Source organism: Pseudophryne corroboree, chromosome 8, assembly GCF_028390025.1.
Source record: "Pseudophryne corroboree isolate aPseCor3 chromosome 8, aPseCor3.hap2, whole genome shotgun sequence".
Lineage (NCBI taxonomy): Eukaryota > Metazoa > Chordata > Amphibia > Anura > Myobatrachidae > Pseudophryne > Pseudophryne corroboree.
Window position 1 is genome coordinate 363,202,899 of NC_086451.1, and position 19,155 is coordinate 363,222,053.

Genomic DNA, 19,155 nt, shown 5'->3' on the forward strand with positions numbered 1-19,155 from the left:
GTGAACTACCCTCCCCATCAGCCGTATCTGAGTCAGAACCTGTGGGGTCAGTGTAAGTGCCGTCCTCCTCAGATGAGGTGTCAGTGACAGCAGTGGATTGTGAGGAGACGAGCGCTCGCTTAGAGGACCTCTTGGACTTAGGCGAGCGTTGTTCAGACTTTTTAGTAGTCAAGGACTGGTTCAACTTCTTTAATTGAGCAGATAAATCGTCCGCCCACGGCGGGTTAGCTGCATGGCCCACATTCGGTTATACCGGCATTGGGGGTCCCATAGGGGGTGTTAGTTTATGAACTAGCATATGCAGAAGCGTGGAAAAAGCGGCCCACGGTCGGTCAGTATGTGCCTCCGTTGCCACAGTCCCACTGGGGGGCAAGGAGCCCCCAGAATCAGAGCCCACAGCTGCTATATTCTCCTCATATGTGCCTGTGGCTTCAGCAACACCAGCAGTGTGTTCCGCCCCAGAACTGTTACCCTCAGAAGCAGACATGATATAACTTGCAGTATGAGGTAACACAGTACAATTATCAGCAGCACAATATCCAAAACCCAAACCCCTGCGCAGTGTAGTCAGCACTAGCAGAGATAAAGAAGAGATATGGTGACCAAATCACAGAGAAAAATACGTAATACAGTATATCTTTGTGAAAATCCTATATTAGATAACACCTGACGCACCAAGCCCCCTCAGGTTATAGAATATAGGGATAGCAAGTTCAGTGAAAGACACGAGATGGACAACACTCAGCTATCAAATGCACACACAGAAAGTCACAGTTTGTACAATGCAGAGGTTATTACAGACAATAATACTGCACTGGACTAGCTTACACAGCTATATAACATTAGATATAACAGTACACAGTAAGAACTGGATGTATATCACAGGGTAATTGTACTATAAAACCCTGACTAAATGCACTCTTAACTATCACTGTCTAAAAAGGCAGGTAGAATACTTAAGTGTCATGTAAAGGCACAGCGCTGACAACCAGGCGGCTTTACATAGGAGGATTTGCCAAAGCAGTCCCTGGAACAGTGAACTGAGGGATAATGGCACCGCAGACACTGACTGGGAGTGAGGAAAAGACAGATATGCAGCTCCAGGGCGGGAACATTTGCGGGAAATGGCGCCCTGGGGCTGGGGGAGGGGCTTCAGGTCTAAGCCTTATCCCCCTTGCTGGCAAAACCACCAGGTACTGTGGGCGATATAAGAAGTGGTTTAGAGAGAAAACCCGACCTGCGCCCATGCCCTGGTGATCTAGTGGGATCGCCTGTACTGCCACAGTGTCCACCGCCAGCGCGCGCGGCCCGCCTCCCACTGACCGCGCTGGATCGCGATAAAGACCGGGTCCCGCGAGCGGGACCCACTTACCACCTCCCGAAGCGCGGGCACGCGATCCTGGAGAGCCCCAGCCGTGTGTGTCTAACATGAAGAAAACCGGAGCCTCCGCTGTAGGTACCCGGCAACCGGGGCTCGGGAGTGTACAGCGCCACTGGGGAGAGCTGGAGCTGCAGCAGTGAATGTCACAAGACATTTACCACCGCTGCTGCCCTTGAAGTCTTCACTTTTTACCTCATAAAAAGCTTTTCTCAGGGCTGCTTGGAGCAGCCCCTCTGTTAAGTGCCTGCTTACTGCAGCACCAACTGACAAACTGAGCTTCTGTGCTGGGAGGCGGGGTGATATACGAGGCGGCGCTGTGCATTCTGGGAACAGTCAAAGCTTTGAGTCTGTTGGTGCCTCGGATCAAGATCCTACTCTACACCCCATTGTCCAGACTTGTGGAGCCCAGTATACCCCGCAGCAGAAATAATATTATTTTCCCATAGGAAGTTTTTTTCTGCACAGGGTTCAGGTACCTGAAATCACCTATGGACAACTTAAAGGTTGCCGTTAAAATCTCCCTGTATTCTTAATTGGTCAGTTCCCATTGGCGCATTTGGACCCTGCAAGGTTGGGTTGGCATCAGGGTCCACCTAACACCGCGATGGGATCAAAGCCTCTGTCCGTCTTCTTTTTCTTTCTATGGCACAGTTTGCGTTCCCATTCTCATCTGTCCTCCGCTCATCGATGAGGCCAGACAGCAGATGGGATTAGCTAACTAGAGTGTCTACTGTTTCTTCCTTCATTGTTCACAGATACCTAAATAATTTTCCTTGTATAAGGCAATAACCTCACTTGCATCAAAGGATTAAAAGTGGCAGATATTTGCTTTTTCCTTGTGGACTTATGACATATCTCTAATGTCCCCATTTGGCCACGTATAGGGGGCCTTCAACTATATCATGACCATATACTATATACAGTGTTAATTCCCACATGATTTTGTGGGATATATGCAAATTTATTTATGCTCCTGCATATACCTAGAAGCCATTCCATTTGATACTGTTGTTACTGAGGCTTCAGTATTTGTCAAACGGATACATATTATCAATTTGTTACACTTGTGCTTTATCTCTGTGGAATGGTTACATGTGAACTGATGTGTCGATGAGGTGCCCAGCAATATGGAAGGACAGTCACAAATGGTTTATCTCAGTGAATGATGACATTTGAATTAGTCTTGATGAGGTTTCTAACATTTTGGAAGAGGGATTAACTATGGCCCTCATTCCGAGTTGTTCGCTCGTTAGTTTTTTTCGCAGCGGAGCGGTTAGTCGCAAACTGCGCATGCGCAACGTTCGCAGTGCGCCTGCACCAAGTAAATTTGCAAAAAAGTTTGGTATTTTACTCACGGCTTAACGAAGAAATTTCATCGTTCTGGTGATCGGAGTGTGATTGACAGGAAGTGGGTGTTTCTGGGCGGAAACTGTCCGTTTTATGGGTGTGTGTGGAAAAACGCTGCCGTTTCTGAGAAAAACACGGGAGTGTCTGAAGAAACGGGGGAGTGTCTGGGCGAACGCTGGGTGTGTTTGTGACATCAAACCAGGAACGAAACTGACTGAACTGATCGCAGTAGCTGAGTAAGTCTCGAGCTACTCAGAAACTGCAAAGAAATTTCTATTCGCAATTCTGCTAATCTTTCGTTTGCAATTCTGCAAAGCTAAGATTCACTTCCAGTAGGCGGCGGCTTAGCGTGTGCAATGCTGCTAAAAGCAGCTTGCGAGCGAACAACTCGGAATGAGGGCCTATGTGTTTATTATTATTTTGATTTTGTTTTATTCATTTGGTGATACAACAAATGGGATATGCCAATCAAAACAATGCCGCCTGTTAGAACCTAGACAGATTACTGTCTTTTAAGCTATGTTTGAGAAAGATACTCTAGCTTAACGAATAGATCTCACTCAGATATATGACATAATGATCTATTAACGTATCATATATGCCGCCTGCTAGAACTCAGACAGATTACTGTCTTTTTAGTTATTCTTGAGCAAGACATTTAAGTTCAATAAATAGAACTTACTCTGATATATTTTCGCCACAAGGATGAATACTACGTCCAGCATTATATCTCCAGGGGGAATTCACTAATTAGTATCTGAATTATACACCCCATTTATTTTATAGTCTGATATTGAATAATAAAAGCTATGTTTTAACTTTGAATAAACATTTCATTACTATAAACAAATGACATAAAAGAGTGCTCCAAATAAAGGAATTTCTTTTCTCGGTGAGTTGTGGGCTTCACCACACACATCAAATAATTGTGTAGCCATTTTTAAAATGCAAGATGGCCACAGTAAGCAAATTGCGGCTCACTGTGTCATCGTCCTGCCCCCTCGGCTGGCTATATTAGCCAGTGTGGGACAAGGGGCAGGCAGTCTGATGGCAGAGAAGGAGGTGGCAAGTGCTCCTGATGACTCCAGAGTCCTGGGTAGGTGGCGGCCGATGCAAAAGTGCTCACATTGGCACCCCCCCAAGTGAAGATCAAAGAAGAAGACGCCGGAGAAAACCCTGGGGAGGTGGCTGCCATGTAAAAGAGCTTAAAAGCCTCCAATCCCTAGGTGAAGGTGCAGAGAAATAAATTATTAAAACATTCGGTGTTGTGTTTATTTTAATATGTCCTTTACAGAAGGACTATAGGCACCAGTGGGACTTTAATGGCCCACATGCTGGCACTTGTGGTTATCTAAGTACCAGCATGTTGGGCAGGCTTGCTGGGACCTGTCGTCGCATTGTAAAGGACAATTTTTTCACACTGTCACAAGGTATCAACTCCGCACCCACCGGCCAGGGGTGCCAGGGATAGCACGGTGCTTCATACTTGGCCTTGGATGCCCTGGAGAGGGGTTCCCCTTTATTGAGAGGTCCTTAATTCCACAGGAATACTTGGTCTTCGATTACCAGTTGGGGAGGGATAATGCTTTGGACACGGGAACCCCGTCAAGGGTGTCCCCTGGCTGTGGCATTATGATCGTCCTAGTGGAGCTAGTTCTAAAAATATGGATGACCCTTACAAATTTTGTTTTTCTGTATTTTTAGAACCAGGGCTGGCTCTAAAAGCCTGGGGATGGTTATTCTTTTGGGGGGACCCCACACATTTCCCCCTGAATTTTTAACTGTTAACAGAAGGGTTAATTGTAGTGGTAGAATACTGTTACAAGAGAAGAAGAGGGTGGTGTGGAGCAGTACTACTACACATTATTTACATTTTCATCATATGACTATTAAAATGACAATCGAAGGAGGTGATGTATGGGCACTTTCATGATGTGCATATCCAGACTTTTGGATGGAAAAAATCTGCAGATTACTGAAAAAATCTGTATATGTACTGTATTGGCAAAGTTAGATGGATTGAGGAAACAATATAGCTGTGAAAAAATTATAGGAAAATCATTTGTCCTTATCTCTCTTTACATTCCCATCCATCCTCTTCGCTCTGGTAATGCACGCCATCTCTCCTGCCAACCGATTACCTCTCCCACTCCTACCGACAAGATTTTGCATGTGCTGCTCCCTATCCCTGGAATTGTCCACCTCTCTACAAAACATCAAATGGACTCTCAAGACCCACTTCTTCATCAAACCCAGCCAACTCTCCTCCTAACCTTCTTGTCTATGCTCACTGTCTACCCCTTCTGTGTCACCCCAGTCTATCAGCACTTCAGCTTTTAGATTGTAAGCTCGCAAGAACAGGGCCTTCTTTCCTCATGTGCCTTTCCTTTTCTTATTTACACTATCTTATACTCCATACTCCCTTTGGTGGCACCTAACCCCTGGTTTTCCACACTTGTCCTATATTGTCTTGAACTGTGCTGTTTTATTGTTTGCTCATTTTATTATGTTCTCTGTAATGGGCACTGCGGATCCCTTGTGGTGCCATAAAAATAAAGGATAATAATAATCTGTGAAACAATAAATTGTGATTGCTGATGTACAGTCCAATACTGTCGTGCCACTGCTTGTAGGTAAAGATGAATGTTATGCCACTGCTTGTAGGTAAAGATGAATGTTATGCCACTGCTTGTAGGTAAAGATGAATGTTATGCCACTACTTGTAGGTAAAGATGAATGTTATTCCACTGCTTGTAGGTAAAGATGAATGTTATGCCACTGCTTGTAGGTAAAGATGAATGTTATGCCACTGCTTGTAGGTAAAGATGAATGTTATGCCACTGCTTGTAGGTAAAGATGAATGTTATGCCACTGCTTGTAGGTAAAGATGAATGTTATGCCACTGCTTGTAGGTAAAGATTAATGTTACAGGTATGACTCAGTGCTTCCCATTAATTTCAGATCACAAAATGATACATAATGTGACATCCAAGCTTTCTGGGAAAACTACACTTTACCTTGTTTTCAGATCCCAACTTGGCAGGAAGAACTGCATCAAATCAATACCGCTCATCTCTACTTGTAGGTCTACATGAATATGATATACAGTACCAATATACAGATGTGTCTTCATACATCCAGCGTGAGATTCCAGGTCCCGTGCAACTGTGCCAGTATTAGGCCTCTTTTTGCCAAAAAAGCGTCTTAGTCACAATGCTAGGACGTATTATGAGACTGTGCTGAATAACTTCATATGCAACACTTGTATGTCTGTGTGTGACTGATCTATGGTGGTCATTCCGAGTTCTTCGCTAGCTGCATTCGTTCGCTGTGCAGCGATGAGGCAAAAAAATGGCACTTCTGCGCATGCGTATGCGGCGCACTGCGCACGCGCGACATACTATTACAACGAACAATGTAGTTTCACACAGGGTCTAGCGAAACTTTTCAGTCGCACTGCTGGCCGCAGAGTGACATGAAGTGGGCGTTTCTGGGTGGCAACTGACCGTTTTCAGGGAGTGTTTGAAAAAATGCAGGCGTGGCTGGGCGAACGCAGGGCGTGTTCGTGACATCAAAACAGGAACTGAACAGTCTGAAGTGATCGCAAGCGCTGAGTAGGTATTGAGCTACTCTAAAACTGCACAAAAAAACTTTGTAGCCGCTCTGCGATCCTTTCGTTCGCACTTCTGCTAAGCTAAAATACACTCCCAGTAGCGTTTGCACGGCTGCTAAAAACTGCTAGCGAGCGAACAACTCAGAATAACCACCTATATACAGAGCACATTGAAATTGTATTGGTAATAAACTGCGGCTGCTACATTGTAGCACTTTGTGTATAGATTCAGAGACTCAGTCACACACAGATATACAAGTGTCACATAACAAATCATTCAGCATAATCACATTGCAATTAGGACAAGAAAGACGCCCAATGCTAGCAGAGTCTCACGGGACCTGGCATGCCAAGAGGGGCTGTTTGGCATGACTGCAGCAATGGTGTATGAGGGCACATCTGTATGCATGAGAATTACAGTATTTATGAAACTTACATGGCTACAATATCTATAATATGTTACCTATTGTAGCAAACTGTGAGTCAAGGCCTAAGGCGAGGAGCATGAAGAAGAATAGAATAGACCAGAGCGGCGATACTGGCAGTTGTGACAATGCATCAGGATAAGCAATAAATGCCAGTCCAAATCCTACAAGACAAAGTTTCATTGTTAGTCTGATCAGTCATATTTCTTATTCAAAGAGAGGAACTAAATTGTAACCATGGAGAATAGATTACAGAGTTTAAAGGAGACCTTTGGCAAAAATTGATATTTCAGTAACTAATATTTGTTTCTCACTAGAAGGTGAGTTGAGTTTATTGGTAGATCTGTTTGTTTGTTTGTTTGTTTGTTTGTTTGTATGTATGTATGTATGATGCTGTCACTTAAAGAACAACTTTTCCCATCATGCTTTGGTCTTCCCCATGCAATTTCTCTGTACATCTTGGGGCCTTTAAACCACTTGCCTGGCATGGCTGTATCAGATGTGACCACACCAGGCTGGGTTTTACATGATATTGTTACATCTGATATGACCAGTCAGAAATGCCCTCTGAGTGGTCCTTCTGTTTCCAGGTTCTCTCCCCCAGTGCTGCCAATCACTGCTGGTCGGACAGCCCGGTGCCACACACCATCCCAGCATCTGCAGAGAATAGCAGCAATTAGGGAAATGTAATAGAAGCAGCCCTTACCTTGCTGTTGCTGCCGAGAGGAGCAGCCACTGGGAAAATGGGAGTTTGGGATGGTAGTAATGTTCTGATCATCGATGGTCCAATATCTTCACCATTAATATTTTAACTGATGTTTTTAATAAAGTTATATATATTTAAATAAAATAATGTTGATATATTTTACATAGTTGTTCTTAACCTAATTCAGAGATCTCATAATGAGAGATCTCAGTTACCACCTACACAGTAACACTGCTTGGTCAGTCCTGACAGTGTAAACTTTCACCACTACTAAATAACAACAAAGTGGCAGTGATAGGACCTGTGTGGGGGCAACTGCTTTTCATGGTGAGTCAGATCCTTAAATTGTATGGAGCAATCATGGCTCAATTATGATTAGGCCGGCCAGAGACTTTAGACATCACTCAGTGTACAGCACGGCCGGGCTGGCCATCTGGCAAATGCCAGAAGGGCCAATGGCTTGTTGGGCTGCTGTGGTGGCACAGAGAGCCGGGCTGGCCACATGCTGCACAGCCTTTTGGCTCTTTATCCGTCCGCCCCCCTGACCATTTGTGACTGGCGCACACAGATAGAAGGAAGCGTGCCGCAAGGCCAGTCCCCCCTGACTCAAGGCATGCTCCCATGAGCTATGGCCATGCCACACTTGTTCACAAATGCACCTGCAGCGCCTGCTCACACTGAAATACCAGGTTGTACAGCAGTGACGTGCGATGAGGTAAATGGCTGGGGAGGCACTGGCTAGTATCAGAGACAGATTTACACACATATATACAGTATACTGTATGAAGTCGAGGGTTCATGTGAGCATTATATACGGGTGCAGCAGTACCATACTGCTGGAATTTTGGTGAGTATTCATCACAGATGTGCAGACTTGGTAGGCAGGAGAGGCTCTGCCTTACCTGACTACAAGTCACTAGTGTTTTTATGAACCACAGCACCCTAAATCACGGCACCGCTAGGCCAAAAGTTTCTTATTGAAGAATTTAGAAAGAAATATTAAATTAAGTAAATTGTGTTTGTATGTTATCCTTAGGTTTAATTGTGTGGTGAGGGACAAGATTTTCTTCTGTGTGTCCACATATTTTGTGATTCCCAGCCATCAGCACTAGTTTTGCCTATTACATTGACCATAAATAATTTTAATTGGTTCTGGACCACCAACCTAGGGCACCACTGCAAGTGTCCTGAGGCACCCCAGGGTGCCATGGCAAACAGTTTGAGAACCACTGCACTAGTGTACAGGGATGGTAAGAATGAGCTCCTATCTTTTCGGGAGGTACTGAATAGTTATATCAGGTCTAGTGGAAGAAGATGGTAACAGACACACAGATACTGTACCATGGAATGTATCTGAGTGAAAAGACAGCTAGTAAAAAGGATAGGACATCGGTTGAGACTGAGTTAGTCACATAGTAAAAGAGAGAAACATGCAATGACTACTTGTCATCTCTCTTAGCTTCTATAAAAACCACATGCAGGTCCTCAGAGGGCTGGGGAAAGGGGGGGGGGGGGGCAGTACTCTTTACCCAGGCCAGGTGCCTGATGGAGGGGCCCGTGCCTCCCCCCCCCCACCCCCACCCCCACTAACCGACACCAACATTTGAGGCAGGGAGAGAGGAGTGCTGTTGTATGCTGGGCTGAGGAAAGAGGCTGCTACTGCAGCAGCACTCAGTCCTCTCTCCCTGGGTGATATGTTTGAGGGGGAGGAGGGAAGGAGGGACCCCACAGATCTGAGCCTCTGCCTGAGCAGCCAGCACCCCCATAGTATATTTTCAAGCTGCTAGTAAGGAGGGGGCCTGGCCACACCTCCAAGAGTTAGCCACACCCCCTCCAAGTGCTGATCACATAGGCTAAAGCTAAAAAAGATCCTCAGGTAGAGCAGTGTTCCTAAACACATCTACCACTGGCAGTACATTATAAGAATATGTAATTAAAAGCAGATTTTACTAAAGGGTAACTATTTCAAGGAACTGGCGCAAGTGCCAGATTGGTATAGCTTCAGAAAACCCTGATATGCAATAATAATGATAATGTGTTACCTTCATCCACAACTTGGGAAACTTTCTTCCCTGACACCCGTGCCATGTGCCCAAGGATGGAGAAGATGGCAAATCCTGCAAGGACACTGGTCAGACAATTTATGACACTAACCACAACGGAATCCAAATAACAATTGTTGTAGAATTTGTTGTATGATGAGAGGGCAATTAGTCCTCCCCAAGCCGTGGAAAGAGAATAAAATATTTGGGTAGCAGCATCTCTCCAGACCTGAAAAGGCAGAATTACAGTATTTCAATTGGCAGGAATCAATTCTTAAGTAGATCGTATGTAGACAGGCATTATTTCACTTAGGGATCTATTTACTAAGTCTTGGAGAGCGATAAAGTGGAAAGAGATAAAGTACCAGCCAACTGGTTCCTATCCAGGGCCTGGCTGGGCAGGGGGCATTGTGCCATCTGCCCTCCGGGCCAGTGCAATTTCAGTGTTCCAGAGCTACCTGACTGCAGATTCCCTTTGAAAATCTGGGCCGCTTGCTTGAGTCTGCCCCCCAGGCTGATAGTTGCCAGCCAGATCCTGCTCCTATCTGTCATTTTTCAAACACAGCCAATGTCAGACTGGGGCATAAAGGGCCCACCGGGGGAATGCAGTTATAGGGGCCCATACTTAGGGGTGTGGCCAGCCTACAAAGGGGGTGTGGCCAGGCTCCACAGAGGCTTGAAATACACAATAGTTTCTACAGTGTAATACAGCATATCTACCATGTATAATACAAGTGCACAGTCTGGAACCTGATCCCTAGAGGAAGGAGTGGGCCCTCAGGCAGAGGGGCCCACCGATGGATTCCCCTGTACCCCTGTGGGCCAGTCCGACCCTGAACATAGCCCGTAACATTGGCAGTTAGGGGCCAATTGGATGGTACTTTATTTCTCTCTCCAAGGCTTAGTAAATAGACCCCCAAGTCTTCCTTTGTTTTGCTTTTGACAGGGTAATGTAGGAGCGGCAGACGCTAAGGTAAATATGATTGAGCTCTACAGAGAGAAGCTGGTGTAGGATTGTCTTACTACAGTAGGTGATGGATAAAGTACAGGTGCAAGCTCCACTTCACCCTGTTCCATCTCCATCAATAACGGCACTGGCATCTCTAAGGAGGCCGTTCACCTTTCAATAACAGGAATAGATGTGTTTATGCTTGTACTGTAGAAAAAAAGGGAGATTAAAGTTTGGAGAAAGATAAAGTGGAGAGATATAAAGTACACTACCAGGGTATATCAGGGTATATTTATCATTTTACAGGCAGTGGTTAGTAATTCCTCTCAACTTTATCTTTTTCCAAGCCTTGATAATTCTCGCCCCAAGTCTTTAATGCCCTATTCTCTTTTAATGTTCCCTGTCATTTATATGACTATTACCTGAGGTGTCAAAGCAAAGTGCGAATTGGCTACATTTGATGGCATAATAAGCATCATAATTCTCTATTATATACTATTGTATATAATCACTGAAATATTCTGTCCCTCTTTTCCTTCATCACTGAAATATTCTGTCTCTCTTTTCCCTCATCACTGAAATATTATGTCCCTCTTTTCCCTCATCACTGAAATATTCTGTCCCTCTTTTCCCTCATCACTGAAATATTCTGTCCCTCTTTTCCCTCATCACTGAAATATTCTGTCTCTCTTTTCCCTCATCACTGAAATATTCTGTCCCTCTTTTCCCTCATCACTGAAATATTCTGTCCCTCTTTTCCCTCATCACTGAAATATTCTGTCCCTCTTTTCCCTCATCACTGAAATATTCTGTCCCTCTTTTCCCTCATCACTGAAATATTCTGTCTCTCTTTTCCCTCATCACTGAAATATTCTGTCCCTTTTTTCCCTCATCACTGAAATATTCTGTCTCTCTTTTCATCTTTAGCCAAATGTAATGAAAATTTCATACAGTGTCCATTGAATTTTCTATTACTGTACATATCTGTCTCTTTGCTCCCTACCTATGAGATATGTGCTTACACTGTGTTCATTTTACTCTAAACTTCTCCCTCTTTCCCATATTTCTAAAGCTAGATACACCCGAAGCCTAACCCTTTCTTCCCGCAGCCTAACCCAAATCCTCCCCCTAGTGCCTAAGCCTAACCTCTCCCCTTGCCTAGCGCCTAAGCCCTACCTGTGCTGATTGTTATATATATACTGTATATATATATATATATATATATATATATATATATATATATTTTTTTATATTTTTTTTGTCAGAAAGCGACCTTCCACCAGACAAGACACTGACACAGTTGTAGGGGAAAAGCAGTCTGTTTACTTCCACAGCACAGTGCACAGGTATTTAATACGGCAAGTTTAAATGGTACCTTAACCAGGCACCGGTTCACAAACAGCATGTATACAAGTCTCAGGCTCCCTGTCTCTAACCCACTGGCCTGCTCTCTATTGCCTGGCCACTTGTTGGCATCAGGAGCCCTGAGCCCTTGCCCTAACGAGCTTTATAAAAGTGTGGCACAGGTGTGCCTGATTGCTGGGAGTGCTTGCTCCAAAACCTGGACCGGAGCAGCATTGATGGGAGCCCGCCCACTCTCTCTCCCATTCAAACCCCAGGGACCCAAAACCGGCCATGCTAAGGATGAAATACAACTTGCTGCGTCCCAACACCTCCCTGGGCTTCCTCTTGGTCCAGTCCTAAACCCAGGTTGCTTTGGCCCGGGGCACCCGAACTGTTGTGCCCTGCCCTGCAAACACCCAGGGCGGCATCCGGACTGGACGGAAACTGTGAGAGTGACAGGGGCATGATCGCGGCGGCTGCGTTATCGGCAACCTTAACTTCTGCTAACAAGCAATTTTGCTTATTGAAGGGGGGGAGGCGGTGGTCAGCATTCTCGGCGGCCACCAGCATGCTAACAAAAGGATTGCAAATTCTGCTAATTAGCAGAATTTGCAATCCTTACTGAATTAGATCCTATGGGGTTAATTCAGACCTGATCACTCGCTAGCGTTTTTTGCAGTGCTGCGATCAGGTCAGAACAGCACATGCGTATGCACCGCAATGCACAGGCGCGTCACACGGGTACAAAGCGGATCGCCGCTCAGCGATGGGTTTGTGTGAAGAATCCCTTTGCACGGCCATTCGTAAGGAGATTGACAGGAAGAAGGCGTTTGTGGGTGGCAACTGACCGTTTTCTGGGAGTGGTTGAAAAAATGCAGGCGTGTCCATGCGTTTGCAGGGCGGGTTCCTGACGTCAATTCCAGTCCCGGACAGGCTGATGTGATCGCAGCGCCTGACTAAGTTCTGGGCTACTCAGAAACTGCACAAAATCTTTTTGCACATGCAATCGCACACTTGCACAGTTAAAATACACTCCCCAGTGGGCGGCGACTATGTGAATGCAGGACTGCAAAAAAAACCTAGAGACTCGAGGGATCAGGTCTGAATTACCCCCAATGTTCTGAATTACCAGTGGTATATCCTGCTTTACAGGGATAGGTGCGAAAGGATCTGTTCTATTTTACATTGCAGGGGATATCTGATTAATTACATGAACCTCGTGGGAAGCAAGAGAGTTAAAGGTGGTATTTAAAGTGTCAAAGTGCTGCATATTGTTACTACACAGTCACACCTATGGTAAAACATCTGGCATTAATGCGTTCAGTCCATGGCCGGACTGGCCACCTGGCACTTCTGGCACATGCCAGAAGGGCTAATGGGCAGGTGGGCCGAATTGGTCACTCAGAGAGCCGGGAAGGCCGCGCGCAGTGCAGTCTCCGGCTCTCTGGTCTCCATGGAAATGGGAGCGTGCCGCTAGTCCACGCCTCTGACCTGCGGCGCGCCCCAGCAACCGTTGCCATGGTAACAGGGGCATGCCGTGAGTCCAAGCCCCCATGACTCACGACACGCCCCCATACGTTGTGTGGCGCACCACCCTGTGATGCGCGCGTGCGCCCCCCGTAGTTCAAAGATGCCAGGGCCGAAACTAGGCCCCAGTCCGTCGCTGGTTCAGACTACAGTAATTGGCTATCTATGCAGGCACTTTTTTTACTGTGACAACTACACATGGTTGTAAAAGTACATTAGTTGATTCAAAGCACAGCCTACTTTAACATTTGCACTTACTAGCAATTATATAACTTGGAAAGTAAATAGATGTCCTTATTTTTAAGAGACTGTTTAGGGAATCATTTATACTGAGGCATAAAGCAATTTAAGACGCATCCCATCTGCATGAAGTAGGACACACTCCCATTAAAGGCATACCACGTGCATAGATGTTACTGTCAAAATCTACCTGAGATGTAATTATTAACTATATTAAATTTAAAAAAAAATGTCAACAAACAATGGGCCTAATTCAGACCTGATTGTAGCAACAACTTTGTTAGCAGATGGTCAAGAACCGTGTGCACTGCAGGGAGGGGGGGCAGATATAACATGTGCAGAGAGCAGGGCCGTAACTAGGTGTGTGCGGAAGGGGCACCGCACATAGCGCTGCAGGGTAGGGGGCGCTGTTGGCAGCACTTGTCAGTGATCCATTTTAATTACTTTCACTTGCAGCTTCCCCCCTTTTTGAAGCCCAGCATATCCTGACCGCAGCTGTCTCCTACCTTGACCCCTTCTGCCGCTAATACCTATACAACATTCATGAACACAACTTGAGATTTCTTCTGAGTAGGGTGTGTGATTACAATTCAACAGGTTATAGGTTTGAACCCTGGGTATGGCAGTATATTGAAATATTGAAATGTGTTATTTAATAAAGGGTATTGGTGTAACCAAATAATAACGAGCTCTCAAGTTAAGTGCATGAATGTGGTGTAAAGAGGATTTGTAGTGGTTTATGAATGTGTATATATATATATGGCATGGGCTTTCTCTGGGATCAATCTTGTTATGCCCCTTCCCCACAAGGCATGTACCTTATGTCTCTATTGGAAAATTGGAGGGGAGGAAGGGGCACCAATTCTCTCTCTGACACAGGGCACCAAAAAGTCTAGTTACGGCTCTGGCAGAGAGGGTTAGATTTGGGTGGGTTATATTGTTTCTGTGCAGGGTAAATACTGGATGCTTTATTTTTACACTGCAATTTAGATTTCAGTTTGAACACACCCCACCCAAATCTAACTCTCTCTGCACATGTTATATCTGCCCCCCCTGCAGTGCACATGGGTGGTCATTCCGAGTTGTTCGCTAGCTGCAATCGTTCGCTGTGCAGCGATGAGGCAAAAAAATGGCACTTCTGCGCATGCGTATGTGGCGCAATGCGCAACATAGTTTCACAACGGCCGATGTAATTTCACACAAGGTCTAGCGAAGCTTTTCTGTCGCACTGCTGGCCGCAGGGTGATTGACATGAAGTGGGCGTTTCTGGGTGTCAACTGACTGTTTTCAGGGAGTGTTCGAAAAAACGCAGGCGTGCCAGGAAAAATGCAGGCGTGGCTGGGCGAACGCAGGGCGTGTTCGTGATGTCAAAACAGGAACTGACAGTCTGAAGTGATCGCAAGTGCGGAGTAGGTCTGAAGCTACTCTGAAGCTGCACATTTTTTTTTTGTAGCCGCTCTGCGATCCTTTCGTTCGCACTTCTGCTAAGATAAAATACTCCCAGAGGGCGGCGGCTTAGCATTTGCACGGCTGCTACAAACTGCTAGCGAGCGATCAACTCGGAATGACCACCATGGTTTTGCCCAACTGCTAACAAATTTGCTGCTGCAATCAACTCTGAATTACCACCAATGTTATGAACGGTTTTGAAGGACAAAAGTAGACAGTTAAATGGTTTAAACAGACGTGATGATTAAACTGAAATTGAGCAACTTTGGTTACTAGAATCTTACTGTGACAATATAAATGCTCTCATTATATTTCTGTTAAAAAAAAGCAAATACAAATGCAAAAAACATCCAGATACTTACTTCCCCATCACTGAGCTTCGAAATGTCAGACTGCTGACCAATATAGTATTCAATGCCATCTCTTGCTCCTTCCAAGGTAGCTCCTCTGACAAGGAGGATAAATAGGACAACATACGGGAACAAGGCTGTGAAGTACACCACCTATTTATGGAACAGAGACACAATAGTTACTAATACTCTGTGATTAAACAGACAAAACAATTTGGAAAGCTACAGGAATAAAAAAACATTTGTGTAATATGCAGTTATAAGCGGATAGGCTAGAACAAACTTTTAACGAGATGCAATCAATTTGCCAGCTGTCGTAATCCCAGCGGTCAACATACCGACGGTGGAATCCCGACAGCCGACAATGCCGGCGCACAGGGCTATTCCCACTCGAGGGTGTCCAAAGGGACTCTTAGCGCTCACCCCACTGCTGGCATTCTGGCGGGCGGGATGCTGCTGTCAGGATCTTGACAGCCAGCGTCCCGCCCACCGGTAAATAGTATGTATTCCCTTTTAACATGTCCTACTATAGAGCCGAATTGTGAGACTGATGTTCCAAAGGCTTAATAATGTTTTGACCATTGCAAGGGATCATTTTTTTCATTCCATTCACGTGCCCACAGTCCAGTGCTTTGTAACCAAACATCTGCTTTAATGGCCAGGATGTAATGAAGTCCGAGTTCGGCGGCTGTGCGGGATGCCGGCAGAACTCGAACGTTTCTTTAAAGGGGCAGTCATGTACAAGGCATGATTTAGTCTTGTACATGATTGCCCCTTTAAAAAAATGTCAGAGTTTGGCTGGCATCCTGCATGGCCGCTGAACTCGGACTTTATTACATCACGGCCAATATCTCTCCGGCTTTTACTAATACTTTTTTAAGCTTGCAGCAAAACATCTTTTACATACAGTTCTTACATTGTTGTTAAATATTATGTACTGTTGTACCCAATGTAAATATGGAATAACCTTATGTTCTACTTTGCAGTTTTGTGATGGGTCAAGTTTGTATAGATCTAGGTAGAACTTAAGTGGATTGGGCGAGGGGCTTATGTTGTCCTAACTTTGCTATCCGTAATGTTGGCCGGTATACAGGAGTGGATCTAGGCACGGGCAAGCAGGGCGGGCGCCCTGGGTGCTGCAGCCCTTGGGTGCGGCCGCAGTCATCCTGCAGGCACCCACACAGACCCCGCATCCCACACTCCGGCTGCAGCAAGCGCCGTGGGCTGTGTGGGCGCCCACTGCAGCCGGAGCCCTTGTCAGACTCTAGAGGTCTTAATTGACTTCTAGTGTCTGTGCGGAGCTATGGGAGAGACGTCATGAGAGGAGCGGGTGGCCAGAGACGGAGCAGCAGCAGCGGACGGGAAGCAGGAGCGGGGCTGGTGAGTATTTTTGTGTGTGTGTGTGTTTGTAAGCGGGACTACTAGGGGGCATACTGTAACTACAGGGGCATCTCTACTGGCGGCACACCTACTGGGGTCAAAGCTACAGGGGGCACAACTACAGGGGTCACAACTACTGGGGCACATCTACTGGGGGCAAATCTACAGGGGGCACAACTACTGGGGGCACATCTACAGGGGGCACTTCTACAGGAGGCATAACTACAGGAGGCATAAATACAGGGGGCACAACTACTGGGCGCACATCTACTGGGGGCACAACTACAAGGGCCATGTCCCTTCCCAATGAAGCCACACCCCTATTTTTTATGGGCCAAAGGAAACTTTCGCACTGGGCGCCACACGGCATACTTGCCTACCCTCCCGGAATGGCTGGGAGGCACCCGAAAATCGGGCCACCCTCCCGGCACATTGAAAATGTGGGCAAGCCTCCTGTTTTCCCTGCCAGGCCCTATGCACCCCGCCTCAGCCGCCCACAGCAGGAACAGGTGGGCGGTCCGAGGAGATCTGATGCCGCAATTCGGGTTGAATCGCGCCATCATAGCTCTGCTCCCCACTATACAGCGCCTATTTTCTCAGCACTGTATGGTGGGGGGCGGAGCCACGATAATGCGATCGTGATACCAAGCCCCCGGACTGCCCAATTTCCAGCAATCATGCCCCCGGACAGCCCACATTGACTGACCACACCCCTGGACAGCCCATCATGCCACCAGCCACGCCCCCATGCGCCTACAACGCTGCCTCCTCCCAGAGGAGGGGGCAGCAAAGTAGGCAAATAATGTATGCCACAAGGTCTACAACCGGCCCTGCTGGTATGTAATCTTGGTTTAGTTACAGGACTCCTGATTGCTTTGTATTTCTGTAAATACTCCTCATCCTTGTACAGGAGAAAAGTGTTTCTATTAGTGACATCTGCAAATCTGTGGTGCTGAATGTTGGAAACATTTGTGTACAGGCTAGAGGATGTAGGAGACTTTCTGTACATACCAGCAGATACCTTACAACAGAGGCGTATCTAGCACAGGGCGAGCAGGGCACGTGCCCTGGGCGCCGTGGCAGACCCACCAGAGGGGGCGCCACCGGCACCTGCACGGCCCGCTCGCCCCATGTGACAGGGATTCCGCCGGCGCTACCCGCGGCTCTCTCCCTGTCTCCCCGGCTGCTGTGCCTGTCACACAGTACAGGCAGCGGCAGCCAGGAGCCTCCCCCCCTCCCCTCCGCAAAATATACATTGCGCGTGCACGACCGCAGGTGCGCGACCGCAGGTGCGCGACCGCGGCGCACATACGAAGGGAAGAAAGGTCACCACATGAAGCACATGTGGGGAGCCGCGAGTGCTTTCAGAGAGTGGGGGCGGACTCTAGCAGTGTACACTGCTGCCTGTCCCCTCTCTTTCTCCTCAACGCTGCAGGTAAACTTAAAAAAACACTGGCACTGTGGGGCAATGTATCTGGCACTGTGGGGCAATGTATCTGGCACTGTGGGGCATTGTATCTGGCACTGTGTGGCAATGTATCTGGCACTGTGGGGCATTGTATCCGGCACTGTGGGGCATTGTATCTGGCACTGTGGGGCAATGTATCTGGCACTGTGGGGCAATGTAATTGGCACTGTGGGGCATGTATCTGGCACTGTGGGGCATTTCAACTGGCACTGTGGGGCATTGCAACTGGCACTCTGGGGCATGTATCTGGCACTGTGGGGCACTGTAACTGGCACTGTGGGGCAATGTAATTGGCACTGTGGGGCATGTATCTGGCACTGTGGGGCATTGTAACTGGCACTGTGGGGCATGTATTTAGCACTGTGGAGCATGTATCTTGCACTGTGGGGCATTGTATCTGGCACTGTGGGGCAATGTATCTGGCACTGTGGGGCAATGTAATTGGCACTGTGGGGCATGTATCTGGCACTATGGGGCATTTCAACTGGCACAGTGGTGCATTGCAACTGGCACTCTGGGGCATGTATCTGGCACTGTGGGGCACTGTAACTGGCACTGTGGGGCACTGTAATTGGCACTGTGGGGCATGTATCTGGCACTGTGTGGCATTGTAACTGGCACTGTGGGGCATGTATCTAGCACTGTGGAGCATGTATCTTGCACTGTGGGGCAATGTAACTGGCACTGTGGGGCATGTATCTGGCACTGTGGGGCATTGCAACTGGCACTGTGGGGCATGTATCTGGCACTGTGGGGCATTGTAACTGGCACTGTGGGGCAACGTAACTGGCACTGTGGGGCATGTAACTGGCACTGTAGGGCATTTTCAGTGGCCACACCCCTTCTGGAGTGTGGCCACGCCCAGTTTTACATTGCACGCGCGCACATACTCCTTTTGTTTTGTTTTTTTCCTGGGCGGGGGGGGGGGGGCACC

At 46.9% G+C, this 19,155-nt stretch overlaps 1 protein-coding gene across 1 annotated transcript in view; it reads right to left on the minus strand.

Annotated features, from left to right (window-relative positions):
• Positions 1 to 19,155, minus strand: part of LOC134949137 (sodium- and chloride-dependent neutral and basic amino acid transporter B(0+)-like) — a 102,936-nt gene that overhangs the window by 47,588 nt on the left and 36,193 nt on the right. Inside the window, exons 7-9 of the mRNA XM_063937545.1 lie at positions 15,386 to 15,526; positions 9,515 to 9,743; positions 6,805 to 6,930 (exon numbers count right to left, since the gene is read on the minus strand). Coding sequence (XP_063793615.1) covers positions 6,805 to 6,930; positions 9,515 to 9,743; positions 15,386 to 15,526 — 496 coding nt within the window. The remainder of the gene's footprint in view (positions 1 to 6,804; positions 6,931 to 9,514; positions 9,744 to 15,385; positions 15,527 to 19,155) is intronic.